Source organism: Rhodamnia argentea, chromosome 8, assembly GCF_020921035.1.
Source record: "Rhodamnia argentea isolate NSW1041297 chromosome 8, ASM2092103v1, whole genome shotgun sequence".
In the NCBI taxonomy this organism is placed as follows: domain Eukaryota; kingdom Viridiplantae; phylum Streptophyta; class Magnoliopsida; order Myrtales; family Myrtaceae; genus Rhodamnia; species Rhodamnia argentea.
Window position 1 is genome coordinate 4,440,288 of NC_063157.1, and position 27,005 is coordinate 4,467,292.

The 27,005-nt window shown below is 40.0% G+C and overlaps 2 protein-coding genes across 2 annotated transcripts; both read right to left on the bottom strand.

Moving 5' to 3' along the window:
- Positions 1-863: 863 nt before the first annotated feature.
- Positions 864-10,893, bottom strand: LOC125312459 (alpha-mannosidase-like). The gene is made up of 29 exons (XM_030680044.2): positions 10,568-10,893; positions 10,366-10,449; positions 9,586-9,674; positions 9,329-9,503; positions 8,945-9,064; positions 8,772-8,855; positions 8,617-8,688; positions 8,366-8,479; positions 8,063-8,163; positions 7,877-7,970; positions 7,366-7,533; positions 7,180-7,269; positions 6,942-7,007; positions 6,812-6,868; positions 6,501-6,720; positions 6,027-6,163; positions 4,734-4,802; positions 4,551-4,610; positions 4,336-4,407; positions 3,633-3,680; positions 3,366-3,485; positions 2,700-2,765; positions 2,497-2,609; positions 2,320-2,407; positions 2,127-2,237; positions 1,956-2,051; positions 1,778-1,825; positions 1,365-1,433; positions 864-1,243 (listed from the first exon to the last, which is right to left on the bottom strand). The coding sequence occupies exons 1-29, from the start codon at positions 10,796-10,798 to the stop codon at positions 1,055-1,057; spliced, it is 3,051 nt and encodes a 1,016-aa protein (XP_030535904.1). The 5' UTR covers positions 10,799-10,893; the 3' UTR covers positions 864-1,054.
- A 6,862-nt stretch (positions 10,894-17,755) lies between these two features.
- Positions 17,756-26,795, bottom strand: LOC115744733 (alpha-mannosidase). Its single transcript, XM_030680046.2, has 29 exons — positions 26,528-26,795; positions 26,324-26,407; positions 25,450-25,538; positions 25,194-25,368; positions 24,809-24,928; positions 24,634-24,717; positions 24,470-24,541; positions 24,217-24,330; positions 23,869-23,969; positions 23,674-23,767; positions 23,353-23,520; positions 23,167-23,256; positions 22,929-22,994; positions 22,799-22,855; positions 22,482-22,701; positions 21,997-22,133; positions 20,973-21,041; positions 20,791-20,850; positions 20,566-20,637; positions 20,266-20,313; positions 19,933-20,052; positions 19,490-19,555; positions 19,233-19,345; positions 19,051-19,141; positions 18,858-18,968; positions 18,687-18,782; positions 18,568-18,615; positions 18,156-18,224; positions 17,756-18,052 (listed from the first exon to the last, which is right to left on the bottom strand). Exons 1-29 carry the CDS (start codon positions 26,738-26,740, stop codon positions 17,864-17,866), a joined length of 3,036 nt encoding a protein of 1,011 aa, XP_030535906.1. The 5' UTR covers positions 26,741-26,795; the 3' UTR covers positions 17,756-17,863.
- Between the last annotated feature and the right edge of the window lie 210 nt (positions 26,796-27,005).

Below are 27,005 nucleotides of genomic sequence, written 5' to 3' on the forward strand. Positions count from 1 at the left end.
ATATGTATCAATCCGGAGAAATTTAACACCTTACAACTTACTGCATGAGCAACTCAGAAAGGAAAATAATAATAATAATGGCAGAACTATGAAGATGCAACCTGCTTATTACATGGGAAGATATAGAGAAACTCTGCTTCAGATGATATTGACTATAGAGCTTGAAAGCCATCTTGCTTATCGAGTCTAGCTGTTCCGGAGCTCAACAATTCCACCCATGGCGCCAGAGTTTGCTGGAGAATGGAAGGGCTCCTTCTTTAGAGACGTAGGCAGTCAAGAAATCTCCTGAACAGTTTCAACATATAGAAAGAAAAGGAGGAGATGGAAGTTTGATGTTCCGGAAGCAAATCTACCATGTCCCTGTTCCGGGTCCAGGCACAGATCTTATGGTGGAGAAGACAGGACAGTCAATCCCCCTAAACTCTAGAATCTATGGAACTTGGTACCTTCATCAGATGCATCCTCAAATCACAAGGTAGGACTTGGTTTCCGATGCAGGCCATGACAGACTTGGAGTACTGATCGAGCACATCCGCAGCTGCCCTGCTTCTTCTTTTCGACTGGAAATCATTTCTGGGCTTTCTGTGAGCTAGAACGTCAGGAGAGCACGGCAGGACCTTCTGATCGCACACATACAGGAGAACAAGACGAGACCTTTCGATCTCTCACAAGTGATGCAGCCTGGAGATGGGCACTCCTTGCGTAGTCTAAAGCAGAGAAGAAAACTGCCTATGAAGGACACAGTTCTGTACATTTGAACCGGTCATCATCCGAGCGAGTAGTCATTGAAGATTATCTTTGACGAGTACTCGCTGAGAAACTTGTGAAGGCCATTGTCCAATTGCTTTAATAAACTAAGCAAGTAATTAAACTGCCATTCTTCTTCATTGATACTGTAAGGGCACTTGTTAGGGAAGCCAAAAAAAACTGCGCTTACTAATTTCATCTTGAGTTAAATAGTACCCTTTTGAGGGAATAGTTAACATCTTTATTCAAACAAATTGTATGAACGGCACTTTGGAAGTTAATCGATTACATTAAACGAGACAAATGCTTAGAATTGGAGCAAGAAAGTACGAATTTCCATGGGACCGAGCTCGACAACGAGGTCCGAGACATTAACAGGCCCCCCTCTTAAAGGAGTCGGTTCCGCCATGATTTCCCCTTCGACTTTCCATGTCATCCGCTTCATTTCAGACTTCTCTTGGTTCGCAGACAGGCTCATTTCTCTCACTTCCTTTATCTGTAGTCATGACCATATATATCAATAACCGAATCATGTCCATCAGTACGTGAAAGTACTTCGTGTAGTTGGAAGACACTAAGAAGAGCCTCGGCATTAGTGCAGTAAAAGCTTTACATACCTTCCTTCCAGCGAACATCTTCTTCAGCTCGACTTCAGCCATGGTCGAATATTCAGCATCTTCACCGGGCTAGATATGTTCACAACAAGAAAGATGGAATGAATACTAGGTGGTATATATCAATCACCTCTCTTTGATTCAAGTTGGAAAAAATGACTTATGAGTGTGTTGAATTGATGGAAAATGTGGTAGTGAGTGAATAGCCTAAAAGAGTTAGCTTAGTCAATCCAAGAGGCCATGCCTCCATAGTTGCAGTACCGTATATTGTCGGTTTGCGAAGATTTATAGGTCCGTTGATTCTAGATTTTGCATGGAGCTTTTATCACAGCCCCAACGACATCGCATTCGAATTAAATGGATTGACAAAGCTCTTTCTCTTTAGGCTAAAACGGTAAAAGAAGTTCTTTTCTCACCTCATAAAGATGTGCAAGACGTAGAAGTGCACTTCCATCATCCAACTCCTGCAAAACAGAAATGTAAATAAATCTCAGAGAGAGAGAGAGAGAGAGAGAGAGAGAGAGAGAGAGAGAGAGAGAGAGAGAGAGAGAGAGAGAGGGGAGGGAGGGAGTATTTGAGACAAATCTGAAAAACCTGCAGCGTGATCAGAGCAACATTTTGAGGTAAACTGTAACTCGAATCCATAGTAGTCGCAATGGTAACATGAGAAGCTGTCCAGTCCTCCATCTTCTGCAGGGTCATTATCTTTTGCTCAGGCAAAGGCCTAAGCATAGACCACAAAAAGCTAATGCAATCAATCCCTACCTCATGTGCAAAAGCCAGAACTAAAGGTGAGTACACTTCTTGGCCAGTAGTCCGTCGCCAGCGAGCTCCCGTCCCTGGTTTGTTGATGCCTATGTAGTAGTGTCCTCGTACCTGGAAATACAACATCACTTGGAAAAACGAACGAGGAGAAACAATTGGTCGTCGACAAATAACTTCTGGCAACGTGACGCACCGTTAGTCCTTCGCAGGTACTATTTGAAATGCACACCATCTCGTCAAGAGGTTCCCCCACTCCTCTGCTGTCATCTTTCAGTATTCGCCTGGTGCATGAAGCAAGAGAAGGCAGAGATTATAACCCGGAGAAAGGAAGGAATCATATGGGGCAGAGCACAGAAATGACGTGCTGAACCTGTGAAGCATCAACTCTATTTGCCCGTCTTTTATACTGGCTCCGCCAGTGGCACGATCCACTAAGACAGAGAATTCGGTTTTGTTGTCCGTGGTGAAAATTCCAAGATTAATCTGACAGCATAGCATAGGAGGAGAGGATCATTTTTACAGGAATAACATATTCACAATCATTTAGTAAGTCGTTGAATCTAAAGAACTTACTGGGTAGTAATTTCCTGCAACAGGTTGAGTAACAGTAAGGGACCAATCTGCTCTATAATCTCGCACCTGCATGAACCATAGTAAGCTTTATTGCGTCAGCCTAGGACAAACGATGAACAAGCAAGATGGCTGTTGTGTGAAGTAACGCCGTGACTGGAAGAGTATGTTGCACATCATTTTGCTGAAGATGTAATTCATCTGATAATGAAAATGCAAATTCCAGATAACGTTTTATTATTATTATTTATAACTGAGGTTTTGCAGATGCAATGGACTATTCCTTGGAGAGATGGGGGTATGCCAATGCCACCGAGTAAGTCCCCAAGACGCGGTCGTTGGGAGTCGAACCTGGGACCTCATCAGTTTAACTATCTAAGGCCCAGGAAGCTCAACCAACTCGTCCAACACTCCATTGGCTCCGGATAATGTTTTTTGATGTTAAGTGAATCCACTTTTCTTTTAAACGACCTTTGCGATGTGAAATATTTGAAGAACATCATGAGCTATAACACTATGATAGATGTTGCATAGTGGAGTGAGTTCACTCACAACAATATGTCTAGCAAACCTGACACTAATATTGAGATAATCCGTCGAGAAAGTCAATAATTTCAAGAGCTAAGCAAATGCGTCATCTAAAGGGAATGTAGGTAACTTGAAGTTTACCCGTTTTATAAAATCCCTTCCATTAGAATCGGTATAGAAGGTCTTCTCTGTGGCCATATTCGCCGTCATTTGTGTTATCACCTCCTTTCCAACTCCATCATCAGTTGGAATTGGTCCTATCTTCAAAGTTCAAAGCAAGAAGTCTTAGGAAGATTTTCTTGGAGACTGGACATTAGTGACAAAACAAAGATCGACTTTGCATGCAAAGCATTGAAAATTCAATAAACTGTTTCGTTGCTAAATTTACTAATGAGAAGGGCAACTCACTGTGAATTCAACATCAGCCTGCTCTTTGTCCTTGTATAATCTCGTGACCTGATTTAGTAAAAAAGCAAAATGAGATGTCCGAGAATCAAGCCATTTGTCTCTGTTCCCTTTGTGCGGGTCCAAACATCATAAGATATGGCACTTTATTAGCAGCAATTCATTCCCGATGGGGCCAAAAGGGTTTTTCAAGAATGTCATGATTTCTTGCTCCCAAGTGTTTTGGAATGAAGTTGATTAATTGACATACTTGATCCAAATTAGCAATCAAATAGGGGGCATTATAGAAGTGAATTACCCTACCATCAAATCAAAATCCTCCTTGTTCAATAAGGTAGCAACGTTGTTCAGATTACAAAAGCAAACTTAAACTTGGATCGAACTTGAAAACTTAAGCTATTAATAATGTCCAACGTACAATGAACAAGTATCACCTTTTTGTGGGTCAAGGATTATGGTTAAGTGAATGACACTTCTGATTAGTAGCTTAGCTATTCAAGCCAAATGTTGACTACAATGCTTCAGCTAACTCTTTGTTAATATATCTACATTCAGGACACCCTTGGGTCCTTCAAGTATGTTGAGTTCCGTAAGCCCACGGCAACTAAAACACATAGGTTCTTGAATAGAAGAAGAAATAGCCAAGCAAATCATAGGGATAAGGAAAAACAATGGGTGCTTGGGCTTAATTTATCAAACAAATGACCTGGTAAATCCACGAATTGAACTGTTGATGCACTTCATCGACTAGCGTTCCCCGAACAACCTTCAGGGGTACCTGTGAGAAGTGGAAATCGGTCATGAACTCTTATCTGTCCAATCTTGTTGTTTGGGAAGATTTAATATACGACATCACTGAGTATCAATTAATGTTCCAAAGTTACATAGAGCATGCACAGCTGAGTAATACAGGCTGCTTACTTCTCTTGAAACAATAGTTGGACGAGTCCCATCTGGGCGGAAGATGTACGCACCAGAAGCCTGCAACAAAAAGAACTCTGCTGAGCACTGGCAGTCATCTATCTACCTTTCCTGGGTTTGTGCTGTGAATAGGTCTAGATACCGGTCTCCATCGGGTCACAAATCGAGCACAGAAAGAGTTACCTGAGAATCAACTGGATCGCCAATACTTGAGGCGTAGTAGAGATAGCTTTGCTGTACTGGTACATCAACCTGGTAAATTTGAGTCAGTCAACTAAAGATGCTATGCAGTGAATTTGGCATAGCTTCACAGTAGCACATAAGAAACCCTCGTGAATGCACTGGAAGGTGATCCAATAAGCAAAGCAACGGAAGGACAAGAAGTATTATAAAGTAGAACATTGAATTCTTGTCAAACCCTGGAGAAAAGCAAATGTTATTGTGTCAATGGAACGTCTAAATTTTAGGAGAAGTTCTCATCAAACTAGAATTACACGTTCATCTCAAGTTCTAAGAGAACAAAGAGGCACTGTAAACACTGGAGCACAAGCCACACTAATAAAGTAGGTTTATGTTAGAAAGTCCAACCCATCCCCTCTCATGTGCAAGCCGGATGAAATTCGCGAAAGGAATTGCACTGGCTCTGATATCATATTAGAAAGTCCAGCCCAAAAGCTTAAGTTAATAGGTGGAGAGAAACCATATGAACATAAAGAGCATTTAGGCCCCATTGTCAAGCGATGTGAGATAATACTTCAACAGTTAAGATGCCAACCACATGAGACCCAATCCAAGAAGCAAAAGAAAAGGCAGAATATGGATATGAGATAGTGCTGTAAACGGAAAAGATTGATTCAGCTGATCGTAAGTTGACAGTGAAGATATAACAGGTACAGCAATCAATTAAGCATCCAAGATTATTATTTGGAAGACGTGATTGAAGGTAGAAAGCCAAAGCAGCCAAGTTGCATTCCAAAACCCATTTTCATGTTTGTAAGTTGTTTGGATACCCGATGTGCTTGTCAAGGAGCAACACATTTCAAGAGAAACTGGTGAGTGAAACTGGAAATATTTGCCTGACAAAAAAAAATAAGGACTGGAGATATTTGAACATAGAAGTTCATATAAGTTCAAGAGATCAGCACTTTAAGTTATCTATTTGCAGTTGCAATCTATCTTATCTATCTAGCACTGTCGCTGAGCACTTGCAGTTATCTATATTGGCTGGACAAATATAGCCCTTTTCCCAGAGTAAGTTATATCGGGTTGTACAAAATCTTTGGAAGAGCAACTTTTTTCTACAAAAAATTTGCAAGTACGGTTTTGGTCCAAAGAACTTTATGGAAGTGACTGAGATGAGATTGATAATGTCAATGGATTTATCCACGTATAGTGAATTGGAACCAGAACAGTGACCACACTTTCGAAGAAAATCTTATTGCTAAACAAAAAAGCAATGGCATTCACTGGATTCACCCCGGTTTTAGAGTTTAATATCCGGACAAGCTGCCCTGAGGTTGATGAAAATAGCATCTTCAGATCCCCTGGTCCAACTTCGATGGTATCATTCTGTTGATTGCTCGGTGTGGAAAGGACACTAGTTTTACTTTCCCCTGCATCATTTTGAATCCCAGACAAGGAAAATAGATTTAAACAAGTCAGCATGGCTAACAAACAACTATGAAGCTGTGTTGAATAACTGTGCCGATAACAGACTCAGACACATGCACTTCGAAACGATTCTGAATAGTTTTGGAGCATGTCTAGGCTCATCTCCACTCCAACATGTGCAGTTTACCCATGCTGATTTTCTGGGTTGGAATTTTGACTCATCATTCATTCTGCTTCCTGTTCATGTAATCTACTGTAGCAAGCCTACGCAGATGATATAAATATCAATCTGAGAGGCTTGAATGATTGCTGTCGAGAATCAAATATGCAAATGCCAACCTTTTGTAGCTGCTTTAGTGATGAAGTATGTGTTCCAACCCAGCGGCGGCAATGAAACTTGAAATAGAAGCCAGTACTTTGGGACCTGCTGTGGCGACAATCCCAAGTATGCTTTCACATAGAAGTTCCTCAAGTTGATTGTAACATTATCCAAATCAATAAATTGCGCTTCAATGGTATTTCCAGAAGAGTCACGGACGACGAAATTTGAATCAGCAACCTGGTAGACATTTTTATTGCCAAATTTTATCTAGGAGCAATTATCAATCTCTGGAAGCATAAACTATTGGTGCAAAGAAGTATATACTCACTGGGATCCTAATAATATCAGTTCGATTCCTTCCAAGCGAATTATATGCTACCACAACCTGATAAAGAAAATTTCAATGAGAATATACACATTTCTTTAAAGAATTTATAGCATAAACCCCAAAAAGTTACCAGACTCTTTCCGTCCGGAATATCTTCTTCAGTTGCTGGGCAGAAACTTATATTGAGTAATTGGCACTGCAAAAAAAGTGAGATAAAGAACAGATGAATACAGGTCATCTTGAGTAAGGGAAACATCTGGTCTTCAGACAAAATTTAAGTCCCAATGAACAGATTTGCTTATATGATAATTTGAAGAACGTTCACAAATCCTTTTGGTTGGAACTGCAGGGATTAGATTAAAACTTACCTGGCTAAATTTCAAAGCAAGTGATGAGCACTGACCTCCTGGTTTCTCACTAACTAAGCACGAAAGAGCATTATTGACGACAGCTTCTGCCTAGTGGATTTCAAACACAGAGAATTTAGATATTCAATTGAGAGTTGAGAGCGAAAAACCCTGAAAGGAAAATTCAACAAGATTTCAGTTTCCAACCTCAGAAGCTCCAACAGCCAAGCGCTTCTCATAATCATTTGTTGTGTGCTGTTTAGCTGTACCGCTGACAGCATCATGATGTTGCGCTATTCCTAAGGCATCTCCGAGCCCGTAAGTGCTATGACCACTGGACCTTCGCCCCACAACAAATTCAAGTTGGCGTGCTGCCTAAATAGACAAAAGAGAGCTCAGTCATGGCGATGTTTAATGGTGCTATGCTTTGTATATATGTGGAATAGATGATAATAATCATCAAAGGAAAGTGGGGAAAAAGAGGGGAAACACAATATCTCCTCAGATGCTCATTTGAAGATTTAACCCTACCCATGGCACCTAGACAATTAAAAAATATCGCAACTCATCCCTCCAGAAACTCAAGTCACAAAGATGTAAACACAGAGTGAAGGCAAAATCATTTAAGTCATGGTCGTTCTACTGGGATTGAAATAGGGCAACAACAGGAAGAGATATCCTGTGTTCTGATATGAACTCCAAGAAAGTGAAACAATACCAAATAATATCCACTTAGCATCCTAACATAACGTTTCAGGGCTGGCCGGCTGGTAAAGTAACCAGTCCAATAGGCATCTTTACTATCTGCATACCTGTACACAGAAGCAAGTGCTGGTCATATATGTATTTGCTGGTGATTAAAATACATAGAGGAAACTGAAATGGGCGAAAAAGCGGTACTCACGGGAAGTAATCATCTGTTTTCAAAGGCCATGATACATTTTCTGCATTTTTGGCATCGGCATAAATAGATGGTGTAGAGTATAATGTATTCACCCGACCATCCTGAGAGAGAAGAAATACCAGGAATGGGCCAAAAGAATAATAATGGCAAATATATTGTAAGAAAAGGTAAGGGAAAAGGCATATCTCTCCTCTCCAGAGTAAGATTAAATGATTTTTTCCAAAACATCGAGTGTTTTGCAGCATAACCACTTGCATATTACAATACCATCATAGAAGCAAATAGTAGAGCAGGTAGTTTTACCTTGTTAACGTAATGAATGAACTTGTCCATCTGCTTGAACCAGGACTCAGCGTATTGGTACTGAAAATCATCACCCATGGTCCACATAATGTGATTTGTTCTTGTAACATTTGCCTGTTCATTGGGAAAAATGAGTTCCTGAATGTGTACCTCCATAATGTTTACTAACAATTACTTGACAACGGTCACTCTCGGTTGTAGACAAACCAAGATACAACAAATCTGTTGCCTGCAAAAAGCTAAGCGTATACCTGTGTCATTGCAGCACTAATAAAATCATTCACTCTTTTTTCAACATTGTAGTCATATAGGAGGGTATTATCCTGCAGTTTGAATATCTCAATTGTGAATCTGTCTGCCCAAATAAACTTGAAAGGGAAAAATATGGTTGAATAACAGCACGGACCTGAACAGGCTCAAAATCATTAGACATTTCAAAATCAAAACCGTCTGGTGGACTATAGTGAATGGGAAATGCATTTGCGAAAATCTGCAAGGGCACAGACAAGTGCGTTGTAATAATTTTTGAGGCAAAGTAACCAAGAAAAATGAAGGTAATCAGGTTGCTTGTATTCAAACCTGAGATGAGGAACCAAATGTTTTAGACCCACGCCATATGACTTCAAGAGATTTATCACTCTTGCGATTTGCTCTGTCTTGATAATCGATCCTCGCAAAATGCATGGAATCAAATCCAACCTGCAAATATGTTGATGATCCTCTTATAGGAAATACAACTCAAAGCATGGAAGTTTATTGAGAAGAACAACCATGCTGGGCAACTCCTTTTCCATTTAAGGACAGAGAAAGTCGGACAACATGATAATTTCCAAAGTCCAATGGTTGCATCATGGTGTGCAGAGATCAAACCCAAAAAAACATCTCAGAGCTACACTTAAGACTGATTGGAAGATGAAAACAGAAAAGGTCAACATTGTGAATCCCTTAAATAGAATCATCGACCTCAGCTCCGAGTAGGTAAGCTTGCACGGCAGAATGTCCAAACGGATCAATTTGCCATCCAACTCGAGGAACTTTGTTGAATTGTGACTTTATCAGGCCATGACCAAGAGTTGTTTGGTCAATCATGTCGATGTAATGAGTTGTTGCCTCATCGTGCATACACCATCCTCCATTTCTGCAAATTTCCAACATTGCCATCAGGACAGTAATAGTGCAGAAAGTGCCATTGGCACATTTGGATGATTACTGATTCATACATGAATTCCAATTGGCCAGCGTTCACAAGTTTCCTCACTTGTTCTTGCGTTTCTGGACTTTGCTCTAACCACCATCTTTGGAAGAAAGCCTGTTATTTTCATGAAATTCGTTAGTGAATGTATCAAGCTAAGTTCGTTTGTAAGTGGACAGTGAGGGAATGCGCGAAGGCCTGACGGGAAGAAGCTATAGCATAAGAACAACTGTTTGTTCACAAAAACCACGGTTGTGTAACAACATGAGCAAACAATTAATGAGGTACACTTCAAAAGAAGCAGAAGTTGGCTATGATCTGCATCGGATAAACAAATATTACAATTGCAATGTCTCACAAGCATAACAAAGTACACAATTTCCAGCATAAATGTTTGATAAGTTAAATTTATTTTGATTAAATCACAGTTTCTCTTTCTCTCTAGTGGGTCTCGGTGGCATGCCTGGAAGTTCAGTTACCCTTCTGATGCAATTGGATTGCACAATTGCGCAAAGATTTTAACTTCTTGAAAGGCCAAAACCTATCGATATCTTCATGTCAACCATAATGGATTTGCAGATTTGTTCAGTACAAATATGAAAAAGATTAATCTCACGACGGTCAACTGGATTGAAGTTTTACCACAATGGTTCAGACAAACAGAGTCAAGCTGATCACCTACTAGATTCAAGCCTGAGAAAAATTGACTGATCGCAGAAAACTCAAAAACAAGGTTCGAAGATGATCAAAACAAACATGAGCCTTCAGAGATATGCATCAGATAGAGTCTAAGATGAACAGAATTTACCATCTCGGCATACACGAACTTCCTATTGGGATCTTGCGCCAACGCTTCGATGACGGAATCAAGCACATTCTCAACACAAGCGCCCTGCACCACCAACGACACACATAAGAACATGTTCCCATTCACCTAACCGCATAACTATATATCAAAGAAGACATAGCCAAACTTCACTATGCTCTACAACCCCGAAAAATACAAGGACCTGGATGGAGTTATTCGATCCGACATAGTACTGATCGATGGTCTTCAACCATCCGACGTCGTCGTGCGAATGCGGGACCAAATGAACGTTCAGCTTCCCTTCCACGACCCCAGCACTAGTGTTGTACTTCCCGTGAGCTCCATCCACTCCTCCATACAAGCATACAATCTCCAGAATCAGAGTCACAAAACAAGAAGCCACAAGAGTACCCATTTCAGCAACAACAATCATAAGAAGACAAGACAGCGCTCCTAGTTCAGTTCGGCAGACACACTCACAATCTCTCTCTCTCTCTCTCTCTCTCTCTCTGCGGCTGTTGACTTTATAGGATCAAATGTGGTGAACTCATCAAAGAGTTAGAAAAAAGGACAGAGTGATGTGTGGATCTCCGCCGGTTATATTGGGCTTGTGTGGGCGGCCTCTAATTCCTAGGGGGTGTGCAGGATTCTGCACTGAAACTCCATTAAAAGGCCTATTCTTTTTGCTTAGTTCTCTCTTTCTACAGTTAAAAGTACAAGAGATACTTCCTTTGCGTTGGCGCAGCCATTCAATGACTGAGCACATTGGGTAATTACAATCCAGTGAGGCCAAAGTCAGAATTATGCAGCGGATACATTTGTTTACGCAAACGGGAAAAGAAAAAATCGTTCTTTTTCAGACTTTGTCTTTTATAAACCGCGGCACAAATTGAATACGTAATCATCGGAACTTCATCTCCATCTACAAGCAAGTCTGACCGCACTTATCAAGTCCGGGCGTCGAGGATAGAACGACCCGATTCACGAGACGGGTTGTCCTTCGGCCTTCGATAACTTTCACTTGAAAGTCCATCGTCAGCGTCATCCATACGAGGGACCTCCATGAAAAGTCGAACTAAAGTTGGATGACTACAAAGGAAATATGCAAACCCGTGATCTGACAAAAACCAGAATAACAGTGTGATCCAAACGAGTATTTCACTTCATCCAAGGCCAAGAGAGACCGGGCGAGGCGGGGCCAAGGAAAGAGACAAGAAGAGAGACAAATCACGAGGGACGAGAAAAACGATTGATTCATTGATGACGTGGCTTAGCAAAACGAGACAATTATCACGTGTAAAAGAACACGATATTCCTTAAACTATTGGGATAATTAGATGTTTCTTCATTGGTTTTGGTATCGTCTCGGATGACTACCTACAAATTTAACTTCTTCTGCTTCTTTTTTTCTCAATGAGCCCTAAATACACATTTCGATATTTGGCGCCGCGAAATTTGAAGCTTCCGAAATTGCATGAGCAAATTCAAGTTTTTTTTTTTTTGGGGTCAAAAAATTCAAGTTGAAAATGCTAGTTCTTTCGCGAAGTACTTGGATGCAAATGTTGATGTTTGCTTGTAAAACAAACAAAAGTGTTTTTTCCTTATCTAACGTAGGAAAGATGGGAAAGTATGACCCACTTTATAAAGTTTTTTTTTTTTTGGGTATGATAAGGATATTACAGGCTTTTAAATGAAGAAATATGCGAGTGGATTACACTCTACTGTACCAGAGGATGCGCACTTTGCACGCTTGGGCGTTCGCAAATTAGAATTGACATTAATCATAAGTTATTGTTTTATTTTCGAAATTATAGTAATAAATCAACATAGGAGTTGCAATTTTTTTAATTAATTTTAATTATTTAATTATGTATAATAATTATCAGGAGCTCTTACAACCTCCAAAGAGGTGTGTCCGAATTTACAGTTATTCGGACATGAAAAGGCGTAGTCTCTTCGCTAATATATATACATTTCGTTCTGTTCATTGTTTTTATAATAACTTCCATTTTCGTTTCTTTTCAATGGATAACAGCCACCTTTTCAAATTGTTTCCTTTCGAGAGTTCTTGGAGAAATATTAAAATTGCTATCTAATATTCTCGATTGAGATTTTGTAATATTTTAGAGTATTTTTGCCGATAATCATTAGCAACTTCGTGGGCCAAATAATTCTTGAAGAAAGTGAATTCACGTTTCAAAATCTGATTCCATTTGTTCTCATTCGTACACCATATTTTCGCAACAGCAAATACCTTAAACGGGCCAAGTTACAAGCTTCTTTCTTCGGCGCGGTCACTCGAGCATAAGCACACAAGCAAGAGAGAGGAGTGAAGTGATTAAGTCTTGAAATCGGGCGATAATGAATCTTTAAATGTTTTGTCTCATGAAGAAATAAGCACTTGAGTCGGTAGCCTCGTCAAGTTTCGTCCAATGGTTCTGTTATTAGTTTCAACATGTCATTCCATGCATACATTCACTCTCTCCCTCAACGAGCTTAGGTAGCTACGGTCCTCGCGATGAAGGCGATGAATGAAATAAGGTAAAGAGAAAAAAGAGAGAAAAATATACATAGATGGTGCGAAATAACACTCCAAATTTTGGATAGAAACTTGCCCGTCTTGGAGTCGGCGGCACTTGGGCCCGTGTCCATCAAGGTAGGATCTAAGTCCATGGAGGTCGGGCCCAGACTCGAATCCATCTGAATGAGGCTCGGGACCAGGGTGCCCGTTTGCCGGTCATTAGAAGGAAGAACCGCCATAAAAAGATTCCTCGTGTATCTATTACCAAAGCTCTTCAATCCCAAAAATTTAAGGACCTGGATGATGCTATTCGAGTCGACATGGTACTGGTCAATGGTCTTCAACCATCCATACAAAGCCAAAGTCTCCAGAATCACGCCACAAAACAAGAAGCCACAAGAGTTCCCACATCAGCAACAACAATGACACACACACACACACACACACACACTCTCTCTCTCTCTCTCTCTCTCTCTCTCTCTTCAACGTGACTGTCGAATTTATAAGATTGATGAATGGGCAGATCACCGAAGAAATGGGGGTGATGACAGGTGGAGCTCGTCTGGTCATACTTGGATTTTAGTGGCCAACCTGTAATTGCTGTGGTTCTGGGTAGGATACTGGCTCTTGACCGTGATTTTAGCACCGATTCTGCAATGGAACTCCATTAAAATTTAAAAAGACCTGCACGTCCTGCTTCATCCTCACTTCCTATGGTTGAAAGTGCAAATCCACTTTGGTTGCATAGGAGTTATTACTAAATAAAGTGCGGCCAAAGGGAGCATGCCAATCGGGGCAACTACTTATTGTAGTCAGTCCTCCAAGTTGACTCTGCGCTGTGATCAACAAACCGATAATGGAATAAAGTCTCGTGGGATTGACGTGGGTGGTCCTCTGTACTTTCACACGTCAAGTGTTTGTTAATTTCTTAGTTCCGCGTTGTCATTGATAACTTGATTATCACCTCACGAATGGAATAAAGCCTCATGGAATTGGCAACCCTTGCCTAGATCTAGGAGGGTTTTTGGCAAGAGCTCATCCTCGCCGAGGCACTGACGACGGTCCGGCCGATTTTTTCTCTCCTTTTTGTTTTAGTTTTTTTTTAGAAATAAAAAAGGAAAAAAAATTCAAAATAAAATAATGAAAATGCCCTTAACTAGCTAGTGAAGTTACGGCCTTTTTTTTTTTAGACTGACTTGATCATTTCAAGCTTTTATTTGAAAAAACGAAGGCAGTTCAAGCTCTTATTTGAGAAAATGAGGACATTTCAAATCCTTATTTGGAATTTTTTCTATCAAAAGAGATCCTAGTATTTTCTTCTTTTTATCCGTCCCTTCGTGCTAGAGAGGGTCCCTTGTGCAAGAGGAGTAATGTCGGGTCCTCAAGGAAAAAAAATATAAATTTGGAGCAATTTGCGTGACGAATTCAATACCTTTTACTTCAAGTTCCTAGACTTTGTCTAATATTTATTTGTTTATTCATTTGGTCAAAAGTCTTATATTTATTGGAAGGCCATTTTTTTTTAAAGACCACATCATCCAGTGCGTCATTGTCATTATCATTTACATAAATGCGGTGGGAGCAACTTTAGATCGATCTTGAGCTAGGTCAAAACAGAGTTTGATGACCACGAATGTGTTGTGCCTAATCTAATCTTGTCAAAAGGAAAAGGGACAAAAGTCCATTGAAGAGAAGTTGTGGGACTTCATTCATGGCCAAGAGAGACGCGGACGAAGGTGGCCAAGAAAGAGAGAAGAGCAGGGGACGCAAATCACGAGGGACGTTCGTTGGTTGAGATTTTCGTCTGTTTCTTTTTGGACGAGAATAATGATTGATTCATCGATTGCAATGGTTGGCCCAACAAGCTCAAGCCCACATCTTCTATAGCCTAACCCAGACCATGTCTCTAAAAAGCCCAGGCCCAATTATTTCACTTCCTCTTCGACGGTTGAAGCATTGAAGCCAGCGAAGAAAACAGTGAAGAAGCGAGAAGTGCTCGCCCGCGAATAGGAGAAAAGGAAGGAGAGGAGGGATAGAAATCTTCGCTTGTATTCCATACGGATATCTGGACAAGCCGAATCAATTTCGAATTGCAACGTTTGGTAAGTATTCAAGGACATTATTCATCTAACTAGAGTACTTTGCTCGTAAATCCGAAGTTATGTCAATTTTAAACCGTGAGGTTTGATTATCTCAATCTTTTGATATAGATAGAGCATTGTAAAATTGTGGGGTTTGATGAAAATCCATTTCGAGATACCATTTGATTGGAATGAATTTCTGAAATTTTGCTTGCTATTTATGTGTAATGGAGAAAGATGAACGCTTGTCATAAACGAGTTTTATCTTTATCGCTCAAGAGTCATTTTATCAATGATTAAGCGTACTTAGTCTATTTGTTCGTTATTATAGTATATTACTCGAAGTTTGATATCGTTTTTCGATTTATTGATAGGAATACATAGTTTTCAACTTTTCTAGGTGAGTGGTATTATTTCTTCTATAAATTTACAAATTCATATCTTGAAAGTGGTAGAGGTTTAATATAGTAGGAGTTAAGAAAGAGAATGTTTCTTGCATAAATTGGATCGATCTTTTATTACCTTTTTAGTCGGTTGACAAGACATTATTTGTAATAGTTTGAAATGCTCATTTGTGAACGTCTTGATTAAATGCTTTGCGAAAGGAATTGCCAAAAGTTACATAAATTGATTTGTGAAATGCTTTACAAAATGCATTCGATTTTATACAAAACGGTTTGTAAAACCAGTTTATGAGATGACTACTTGTTTCGGTTGTGAGTTATTGGATATCAAGGTTGATGGATTATACTCATGTTGCTATGATTAGAACCCATGAGAGGGTAGGTATGCATACTATTATCGAGACGTCCTTCAAGGTCAAACCATCGGCTGATAGAGTTGAAGATCTAGCCGACAAGGTAAACTTGCATGAGCGTTAAGCGTGACCATAATTAGATGTCAAGTATTAGATTAGTTGATGGAATGGACTATTGACGTTTGACTTGATTGAGATTGATGAATGAAATAGATCATTAATGGTTGATTTGTTATTGTGAATTGATTATTGGTTGGCTTATGCATAAAAAATTTTGTTGGAAAGATATCATATGTTTTTTATGTTTTACGTATATCACATACTAAATTTGGGATTGATGAGTTATGATATAAATTTATAAAGATGCATAGTGAATTTTTTATCCGCTTAGAAGAAATATCTTGCTCAATGAGCTGTGAATGCTCGTTCCGTTTATCTTACTTGCTTTTCGGGTTCTTCAGCAAGTTACAATTAGGACAAGAGCATTAGAATGACATTTTGATATTGGCGATTTTTGGGTATAAGTTGCATATGGCTATGATGAGCTTCTAAGTTAATTGTTTGTTGGATTGGTGTATATATCTTTTTTCATAGATTACAAACACTGTGATATTGCGACGACATGAGTTTTCAACAAATACATATCGATGCATATATTTCGATATCAGATTGAATGATGATTATATTTGAGATTGCATCTTTTGGATGAAAGGATGGTCATGTTATTACCCATGCTCTTATAGAGTTAGTGGAGTGAGATTGATAACGTGACAAAGCAAAAGTCAACAAGAAATTATCACACGTATTTGAAAAAAACGATATTCCTCAAACTATTGGAAAAATTAAATGTTTCTTCATTCTTTTTGGTGTTGTAGCAGGCACCTCCCTAAGAATTTAACTTATCGTCACAATAAGGCCTACTTATTATTTCAGGTGAAATTTGAAGCATATGAAATTACATGAGCAAAATCAAGTTCAAAAAGTAAGCTCTTTCGCGGTATACATGGGTCCAAATTTCTTAAAAGGGTTTAATATCACAAATATCCTCAAACCGGTACGCATGTAACAAATTTATTCCAAACTAATTTTTGACCATAAAAAACCTCAAACCGGTATACTTGTGATAAATTTACGCCAAACTAATTTTTTGACCACCAAAAATCTTAAATCGGCACATCTATGACAAATTTACCCTCCATTTAATTTTCGTTAAATTGAGTTAATATCACAAAAAATTCCAAACATGCATATTTGTGACAAACGAAGAGTAAAAATTTCTAAACTAGTACAACCGTTAATTGTCATATGTCATTTAGCTTAACAATTTGATAGTAAAATTTAACGGAAACTAACGAAGGGTAAATTAGTCACAAATGTACTGCTTTGGGATTTTTGGTGATAAAAAAAATTAATTTGGGGTAAATTTATCACAAGTGTATCGGTTTGTCGTTTTTCGTGTTATTAACCAACCTTTCTTGAAAAGCACCAACTTTTAGTCAAATCCAAATTCTGGCCCAACTCAAACCCCATGCCATGCCCGAGTCCTTGATGCCCGAGGTCAAGTCCATCAAGATAGGGTCCAAGTCCATGGAGGTCGGGCTCGGGATCCCAATGCCCGTGCTTAAGTCCGTGGCTTCCAAGCCTAGCATGGGACTGCTATGCCCGTGCATGAGTTCTCGGCGCTTGAGCCTGGGTCCATCGAGATAGGGTCCAAGTCCATGGAGGTTAGGCCTAGAACCCCGCTTTCATGCCTAAGTCCTCGGCAACTTCCCTCGAATCCATCTAGGCTAGGTCCGGGACCTCTTTGCTCGTACTCGGATCATCGACATTCGAACGTGGGTTTACTGAGGTTGGTCCCGGGTCCATCGAGCCCGAGCGTGGAACACTCTCGGGGACTCGGGCTTAGCCTTGATCAATCTGGGCCCAGCCTCAATTGACCAAGCTTAGTCTCCATGACCGAGGCCCAGGCGCTGGTAATCCGAGCACGGCCATGGAGCTTTTGGGCCCCGGCGTCTGTGGACTCGAACATTCAGCTAAATCGTACCCTGTTGGACACTGGTTGATATCTTTACTATAAAATGTATGAAAGAGACATCAGAAGTTAATTGATTACATGAAAGGAGACATTATGTACGATGCTTAGAATTTCAGCAAGAAAGTGCGAATTTCCATGGGACCGAGCTCCACAACGAGATCCGGCACATTGACAGGGCCGCCTCTTAAGGGCATAGGTTCTGCCGCGACTTCCCCTTCAACTTTCCATGTCATACGCTTCATTTCAGATTTTTCTTGATTCGCAGACAGGCTCATTTCTTTTACTTCTTTTATCTGAACTCAAGGTCATACATATCAATGATCAGATTATGTCAAACAGTATGAGAAACTACTTCATGGCCGGCAGATACTAAGAACTGTTAAAAGCTTTACGTACCGTCTTTCCGGCAAACATCTTCTTCAGCTCGACTTTAGCCAAGTTTGAATATTCGGCATCTTCACCGGGCTAGATTTGTTCACAACAAGAAAGATTGAAATGAATACTCCGTTCTGTGGTATCTATCAATCACCTCTCTTTGATTGAAATTGGACCAAATGATTAATGAGTGTGTCGAATCCATGTAAAGTGTGGTAGTGACTGAATAGCCTAAAAGAGTCGGTTTAGTCCATCCATGAGGCGATGCCTCCATAGTTGGACTACAGTCCCTTGCGGGTTTGCGAAGCTTCACAGTTCTGTTGATTCTAGATCTCACATTATGTCATAGACCGAAACATCGCATTCGAATGAAACAGGTTGACGAAGCTCCATCTTTTTTGGGTTAAATGGGTAAATGAAGAACTTTTCTCACCTCATAAAGATGAGCAAGACGTAGAAGTGCACTTCCATCATTCAACTCCTGCAAACAGAAAGGTCAATAAATCTCAAAGAGAGAGGGGGAGGGGAGTATTTGAGACAAATCCGAATAACCTGCAGTGTGATCAGAGCAACATTTCGAGGTAAACTGTAACTCGAATCCATAGTAGTCGCAACGGTAACATGAGAAGCTGTCCAGTCCTCCATCTTCTGCAGGGTCATTATCTTTTGCTCAGGTAAAGGCTTAAGCATAGACAACAAAAAGCTAATGCATTAAATCCATACCTCATGTGCAAAAGCCAAAACTGAAGGCGAGTACACTTCTTGGCCAGTAGTCCGTCGCCAGCGAGCTCCCGTCCCTGGTTTGTTGATGCCTATGTAGTAGTGTCCTCGTACCTGTATATACAACATCACTTGGAAAAACGAATGAGGAGAAACAATTGGTCGTCCACAGAAAACTTCTGGCGATGTGACGCACCGTTAGTCCTTTGCACGTACTATTATTTGCAATGCACACCATCTCGTCGAGAGGTTCCGCCACTCCTCTGCTGTCATCTTTAAGTATTCGCCTGGTGCATGAAGCAAGAGAAGGTAAAAGATTCCTGACGCGAAGAAAGGAAGGAATCGTACGGGGCCGAGCATGGAAAGGTTGTGCCGAACCTGTGAAGCATCAACTCTATTTGCCCATCTTTGATACTTGCTCCTCCAGTGGCACGATCCACTAAGACCGAGAGTTCGGTTTTGTTGTCCGTGGTGAAAATCCCGAGATTAATCTGAGGGCATAGCAGAGGAGAGGATCCTTTTTAGGGGAAAACTATATTCATAAGTCCGTTCTATAGGTTGATGAAGTTTCATCTATTCAAGGACCACATTACCACTCACAATCATTTACTAAATCATTGAATTAAAGAACTTACTGGATAGTAATTTGCTGCAACAGGATCTGTAACAATGAGGTGCCAATCTGGTCTATAATCTCGCACCTGCACGAACCATAGAAAGCTTTTCCGTGTCAGACAAGGACAATTGAGCAAGATTGCTGTTGTATGAACTAACTCACTGACTGGAAGAGAATAATATGTTGCCCATCATTTCCCTGAAGATGTAATTTAGCTAATAAAGTGAACCAACTTTTCTTTAGACAGCTTTTGAAATTTGAAATACTCAAAGAACATCACAAGTTTTAAAACAATAGCAGTAGCATAGATGCTTAGTGGCGTGTGTTCGGATACAATAATAAGTCTAGCAGCATTGCACTCCATTTGCTAGTACCAACAGTCAATTTATATGTTGAGATGTCGATAATTTCAAGAGATAAGCAATGGCGGCATCTGAAAAACATATAGGTTTTAGAGTTTACCCGTTTTATGAAATCCCTTCCATTAGAATCGGTGTAGAAGGTCTTCTTTGTGACCATATTTGCCGTCATTTGTGTTATCACCTCCTTCCCAACTCCATCATCTGTTGGAATTGGTCCAATCTTCAAAGTTCAAAGCAAGAAGCCTTAGGAGGATTTCTTAGAGACTGAAGAGGCTAAATCTTTACTCGTAGACATTTGTCACCATAAATTGATTGACTTTGCATGCAAGCCATTGAAAATCCAATCAACTGTTTTGTTGCTAGATTTACTGACTCTGTCATATGTTGAAGATTATAGTTACAAAAGAAGCAAAAGTAGGGAAGAGCAACTAACTGTGAATTCGACATCAGCTTGCTCTTTGTCCTTGTACAATCTCGTGACCTGATGGAGTAAAAACTTAAAATTAGATCTCCGAGAATTCAACATCAGCGTGCTAAGCACGATGCTTCAGTTGAACTCTGTGGAAATATCAACATTCTGGACATTTTGGGGTCCTTCAAGTATCTCGAGTTCTGTACCCCATGATATACTAAAACTCATAGGTTCTTGAAAGAAAATAGACAAACAGCTAAGTAAATCATTGGGAAAAGCAAGAATGATCTTCGTCTGGACTTAATTTATCAAACAAAAGACCTGGTAGATCCATGAACTGAACTGTTGATGCACTTCATCGACTAGTGGTCCCCGAACAACCTTCAGCGGCACCTGTGAGAGTTGAAATAGGTCATGAACTTTTATGTGTCCAATCTTGTTGTTACAAGATATTTATTATATGACGTCACCAAATCGATATTTTTTTTTTTTACATTCCACAAGCTAGTTAGAGCATTCAGAGCTGAGTAATGACAGGCTGCTTACTTTTCTTGAAACAATAGTTGGACGAGCCCCATCTGGACGGAATATGTACGCACCCGAAGCCTGCAATAAAGGAACTCTGCTGAGCACTTGCACTTATCTGTCTTCCATTCCTTGGTTTGTGCTGTGAGTAGGTCAAGATACCGATCTGCATTGGGTCACAAATCAAGCACAGAAGGAGTTACCTGAGGATTATCTTTATCGCCGATACTTGAGGCATAGTAGAGATAGCTTTGCTGCACTGGTACATTGACCTGGTACATTTGTGTCAGTCAACTAAAGATGCTATGCAGTGAATTTGGCATAGCCTCACGGGAGCATATAAGAAACCCTTGTGAATGCTCTGGATGGTAATCCAATAATTTAAGTAACGGAAGGACAAGTAAGTGTTATAATGTAGGAACATTGAATTCTTGTGAAATCCTGACGAATAGCTAATGTCATTGTACTAATCGAAACATCTAAAATTTAGGAGTTCTCATTGTTGTTTCGCTTTATGCTACTGTAAAGGTAAGCTTCCTATTTACTGACAAGTTCTTACATGACCCTTCAAACTAGAATTACACATTCGTCTTCAGTCCTAAGAGGACAAATAGGTGCTGCAAACTTTGAAATACGAGACATTAGTAAAGTAGGTTAAGACGACAAAACATGAGACCCAATCCAAGAAGCAAACAAAGAGGCAGAGTATGGAGATGAGATAGTGCTCTAAACAGTAAAGATTGATTCATCTGAGCCTCAGTGAAAAATGATATGACAGGTACATCAATCAATTAAGCATGCAAAATTATTATTTGGAAGCTAGAAAGCTGAAGCAGCAAAATTGCATTCCAGAACTCATTTCATCGTATTAACTTGTTTGGATTCCATGTGTTTGTCAATGAACAACACAAGCAGTGTGCATATAGTTATTGGGGTTCAAGAGAAACTGATGAGCTACATGTTCATAATCATTCTTTTCGCGGTACACAAAATAGCCCTTTCCTTAAAGCCAGTTATTTCAGCTTGTACAAAATCTTCATAAAGATCAAGTTTTTTCCGGCAAAAAAGTTGCGAATAGATTCTGGTCCAAAGAACTTTGAAGAAGTGAATGACTGATAACTTGAGTGGATCCATCCATGCATAGTGAAATGGTAACATAATAGTGAACAAGCTTTTGGAAGAAAATCTCATTGCTAAACAACAATCGATAAATTTCACTAGGCTCACCCCCGTTTTAGAGTTGAACATCCGGACAAGTTGCCCGGAGGTTGAGGAAAATAGCATCTTTAAATCGCCTGGTCCAACTTCTATTGTATCATTATATGGATTGGCCAGTGTAGAAAGAACAGTCGTTTTTCTTTCCCCTGCATCATTTTGAATCCCCAGATCAGGAAAAGAGATTTAAACGAGCCTGCATGGCTTTCTAATACTAATGAAGCTGTGTCGACTTAATTGTGCTGATCGATTTTACGGCCCCAGACACATGCACTTTGAATGGATTCTAAAATAGTTCTGGAGCATGTATAGGCTCGTCTCCACTCCTTCAAGATGCATTTACCCTCATCCTGATTAATATGGGCTTGATATTTGTTTGGTCATATGTTCTACTTCTCATTCGTGAAATCTACTCTAGCAAGCCACGGCAGATGATATAATATCAATCTCAGAGGCTTTAACAATTGTTGTCGAGAAACAAGTAGATAAATACCAACCTTCTGTAGCTGCTTTAGAAATGAAGTATGTGTTCCAACCCAATGGCAGTATTGAAACTTGAAATAGAAGCCAGTACTTTGGGACTTGCTTTGGCAACGATCCCAAGTAGGCTTTCACATAGAAGTTCCTCAAGTTGATTGTAACATAGTCCATATCAACAAATTGGGCTTCAATGGTATTTCCAGAAGAGTCACGGACGACTAAATTTGAATCAGTAACCTGGTAGACATTGTCATTGCCAAATTATATTGAAATGCACTTATCAATCTCTTGATGCATAAACAATTGGCACAACAGGAAAGAAGTATGTACTCACGGGAATCCTTATAATATCAGTTCGATTCCATCCAAGCGGATTATATGCTACCACAACCTGGTAAAGAAAATTTCTATTAGACCATACAAATTTCTGTAAGGAATTTACAGCTTAAAACCAGAAAAGTTACCAGACTCTTTCCATCCGGAATATCTTCCTCTGTTGCTGGGCAGAAACTTATATTGAGTAATTGGCACTGTCAAAAAGTGACGTAAACAAGAGATGAATATAGGTCATCTTGAGTAAGTGAAATAGTTAGTATTCAGACAAAACTTAAGTCCCAATGAACTCACTTGCTCATATTACAGTTTGAAGAACGTTTGCAAAGCCTTTTGGTTGGAAACTAAGGGGATTAAATTCAGACTTACCTGGCCAAAATTTAAAGCAGGTGATGAGCATTGACCTCCTGGTTTCTTACTAACTAGGCACGAGATAGCATTATCAATGACAGCTTCTGCCTGACCAATTTGAGAACAAAGAGCATTTTGAAATAAATTGAGAGTGCAGAACAAAAAAGCCCGAAGGGCAAATTCAATGGGACTTGAGTATCAGACCTGAGAAGCTCCGATAGCTAGGCGCTTTTCATAATCATTAGTCGTGTGCTGTTTAGCAGTACCGGTGAGAGCATCATGATGTTGCACGATTCCTAAGGCATCTCCGAGCCCGTAAGTGCTAGGACCACTGGACCTTCGCCCCACAAGAAATTCGAGTTGGCGCGCTGCCTGTATAGACAAAAGAGAGCCCAATCACGGCAATGTTAATTTAAGCACACACTGAAGTCAAAATCATCAAGTCGTGGCCTTCTACTCGGCAACAACAGGAGGAGATGTACAGTGTTGTGGTATAGTATGAGCTCCCAGAAAGAGAAACATTACCAAATAATATCCACTTAGCATCCTAACATATCGTTTCAGGGCTGGCCGGCTAGTAAAGAAACCAGTCCAATAGGCATCTTTTCTATCTGCATACCTGTGCACAGAATCAAGTGCTCATCATATATCTAGTCGATGGTGATTAAAGTAGAAATATCACATAGAGGCAACCGAGATGGGTAAAAAAGTGATACTTACGGCAAGTAATCATCGGTTTTCAAAGGCCATGACACATTTTCTGCATTTTTGGCATCGACATAAATAGATGGTGTAGAATACAGTGCGTTCACCCGACCATCCTGAGAGAGAAGAAATACCAGGAACAGGAAAAGAAAATTATGGCAGTAAGGAAAGGGCAAAAGCATATCTCTCCTCTCCAGAGGAAGCTTAGAAAGTCTTATTCTGAACTAGTTATAGATCCTTTTGGGGTACATCTCAACTTACCTAGGACTGGAAATGAGTTTTTTCCAAAACTATGAGTGTTCAGAAGCATAACCACTTGCATACTAAGATAATAAAAGCAAATAATTGAGCAGGTAGTTCTACCTTGTTAACATAATGAATGAATTTGCCTATCTGCTTGAACCAAGACTCAGCGTATTGATAGGTAAAATCTTCGCCCATGGTCCACATAATGTGATTTGTTCTTGTAACATTTGCCTGCTCACGGGGAAAAATGAGTTCATAAATGTGTACCTCAATGATGTTTGTTCACAACTAATTACTCGATAATGGTCTGTCTCAGTCAGAGACAAACCAAGAGACAACAAAGCTATTGTCTGCAAAAAGCTAAGTATACCTGTGTCATTGCAGCACTGATAAAATCATTCACTCTTTTTTCAACATTGTAGTCATATAGGAGAGTATTATCCTGCAGTTTAAAGAAACTCAATTGTGAATCTGTCTGCCAGCAAAAAACAAATGAAAAACTTGAAGGTGATTTATTTGGTGAAATATCATCACCTGAACAGGCTCAAAATCATCATCTACTTCAAAACGGAAACCGTCTGGTGGACCATAGTTCTCGGGAAATACGTTGGTGAAAATCTGCAAGGCCACAGACAAGTGCATGATATTAATCTTCGAGGTGAAGTAACCATGAAAAAATGAAGGTAATGAGGCTGCTTCCATTTCAAACCTGTGATGAGGAACCAAAGGTTTTAGACCCACGCCATATGACCTCAAGAGATTTATCATCCTTGCGTTTTGCTCTGTCTTGATAATCGATTCTTGCAAAATGCAGGGAATCAAATCCCACCTGCAAAAATCGTGATGGTTCTTTTATAGGAAATACAACACAAAGCATGTACTATTTATGAGGAAAAACAACCATGCTAAGAAACTCTCGTTTCATTTAAGGACATAGAAATTTAGACAACATGATATTCTCAAATGTGTAACGGTTGCCTCAGGGTGTGCTAACATCAAACCACAAATAACTCAGAACTACACTAAAGACCGATTGGAAAATGAAGAGGAAAAAAAAAAAGGATGACGTTGAGGAAACTGTAAGAATTTTCTACCTCAGCTGCAAGTAAGTAAGCTTGCACAGCAGAATGTCCAAATGGATCAATCTGCCATCCAACTCGAGGAACTTTGTTGAATTCTGACTTTATCAGGCTATGACCCAGAGTTGTTTGGTCAATCATGTCGATGTAATGTGTTGTTGCCTCGTCGTGCATACACCATCCGCCATTTCTGCAGATTGCCAACACAACCGTGAGGACAGTAATAGTGCAGAAATTGCCAGAGACATTCAAATGCATACTAACTGCATACATGAATTCCAATTGGCCTGCATCCACAAGTTTCCTCACTTGTTCTTGCTTTTCTGGAGTTTGCTCTAACCACCATCTATCGAAGAAAGCCTATCATTTTCAATGAAACTTGTTAGTGACTGTATCAAGCTAAGCTCATTCGAAAGTTGACAGTGGTGGGAATGATGGAAGGCCTGGAGTCAGGAAACTATAGCATAAAAATGACTATTGGTTCACAGAAACCACGATTCGTGAGCAAACAATTAGTGAGGAGCACTTCAAAAGAAGCAAAAGTTGGCTATGATCTGCATCTATCACGATAAACAAATACTTCATTATGATTGTCTTACCATCATAATAAACTCTACACTTTGCAGTGTAATTATAATTAAAATTTATTTGGTTAAGTCACACTTTGTCTACTCATTGGTTTTCTAGCCTCAGATCAAGGGTAATAGAAGAGGGCTCTGACATCATAAAATTAATGTTGGGAATCAGTTGAATATCGTCTGTCTAGTGTGTCTTGGTGGCATGCCTGGAAGTTCAGTTACTCTTCTGATGCAATTTGGACTGAGCAACAGCATAAAGATTTCTACTTCTTTAAAGGCCAAATCCGTCGGTATCTTCGTGGCAACCATAATGGATTTGCACATTTATTAGATTATTAGTATCACTACGATCAATTGGCTTGAAGTTTTACCACAATGCTTTAGACCAGAGGACTCAAGCTGATCTACTAGATTCAAGCCTGAGAAAGCAAAATTTACTGGTTGCAGAACGCAAAAACATGGTTTGAAGATGATCAAAACAAAAAGGAGCCTGCAGAGATGTGCATTCTCTCTCCAGTTGAGGCAATTATACACACACAAACAGAGAGTCTAAAATTAACAGAGTACCATCTCCGCGAACACAAACTTCCTGTTGGGATCTCGCGCCAATGCTACGACGACAGAATCAAGCACATTCTCAATGCAAGCACCCTGCAAAACCAATAACACGCATAAAAACAATTTCCTATTCACGTAACCGGACAATTATTCATCAACCCCAAAGGTATGGCCAAACTACAATATGCTCTTCGATCCCAAAAATATAAAGACCTGGAGGGAGTTATTCGAGCCGACGTAGTACTGATCGATGGTCTTCAACCATCCAACATCGTCGTGCGAATGCGGGACCAAATGCACGTTCAACTTCCCTTCCACAACCCCAGCACCAGTGTTGTACTTCACGTAAGCACCGTCCACTCCTCCACACAAACCCGCAATCTGCAAAATCGCAACTACAAAGCAAGAAGCCACAAGAGTACCCATTTCACCGACAGCAATGACACTCACTCACAATCTCTCTCTCTCTCTCTCTCTCTCTCTCTCTGTTCACTGGACTCAGTGACTGTTGAATTTATAAGAATGATGAACGGTGGAATCACAAAAGAATTGGACCAGTGGCGGATGACTACGGCTGGAGCTCGTCTGGTTATGTTGGATTTTACTGACCCGCCTGTAGTTGGTAGGGTACTGGGTACGATGTTGACTCTTCGCAGTGAGTTTGGCACAGATTGTGGAATGTTACTCCATT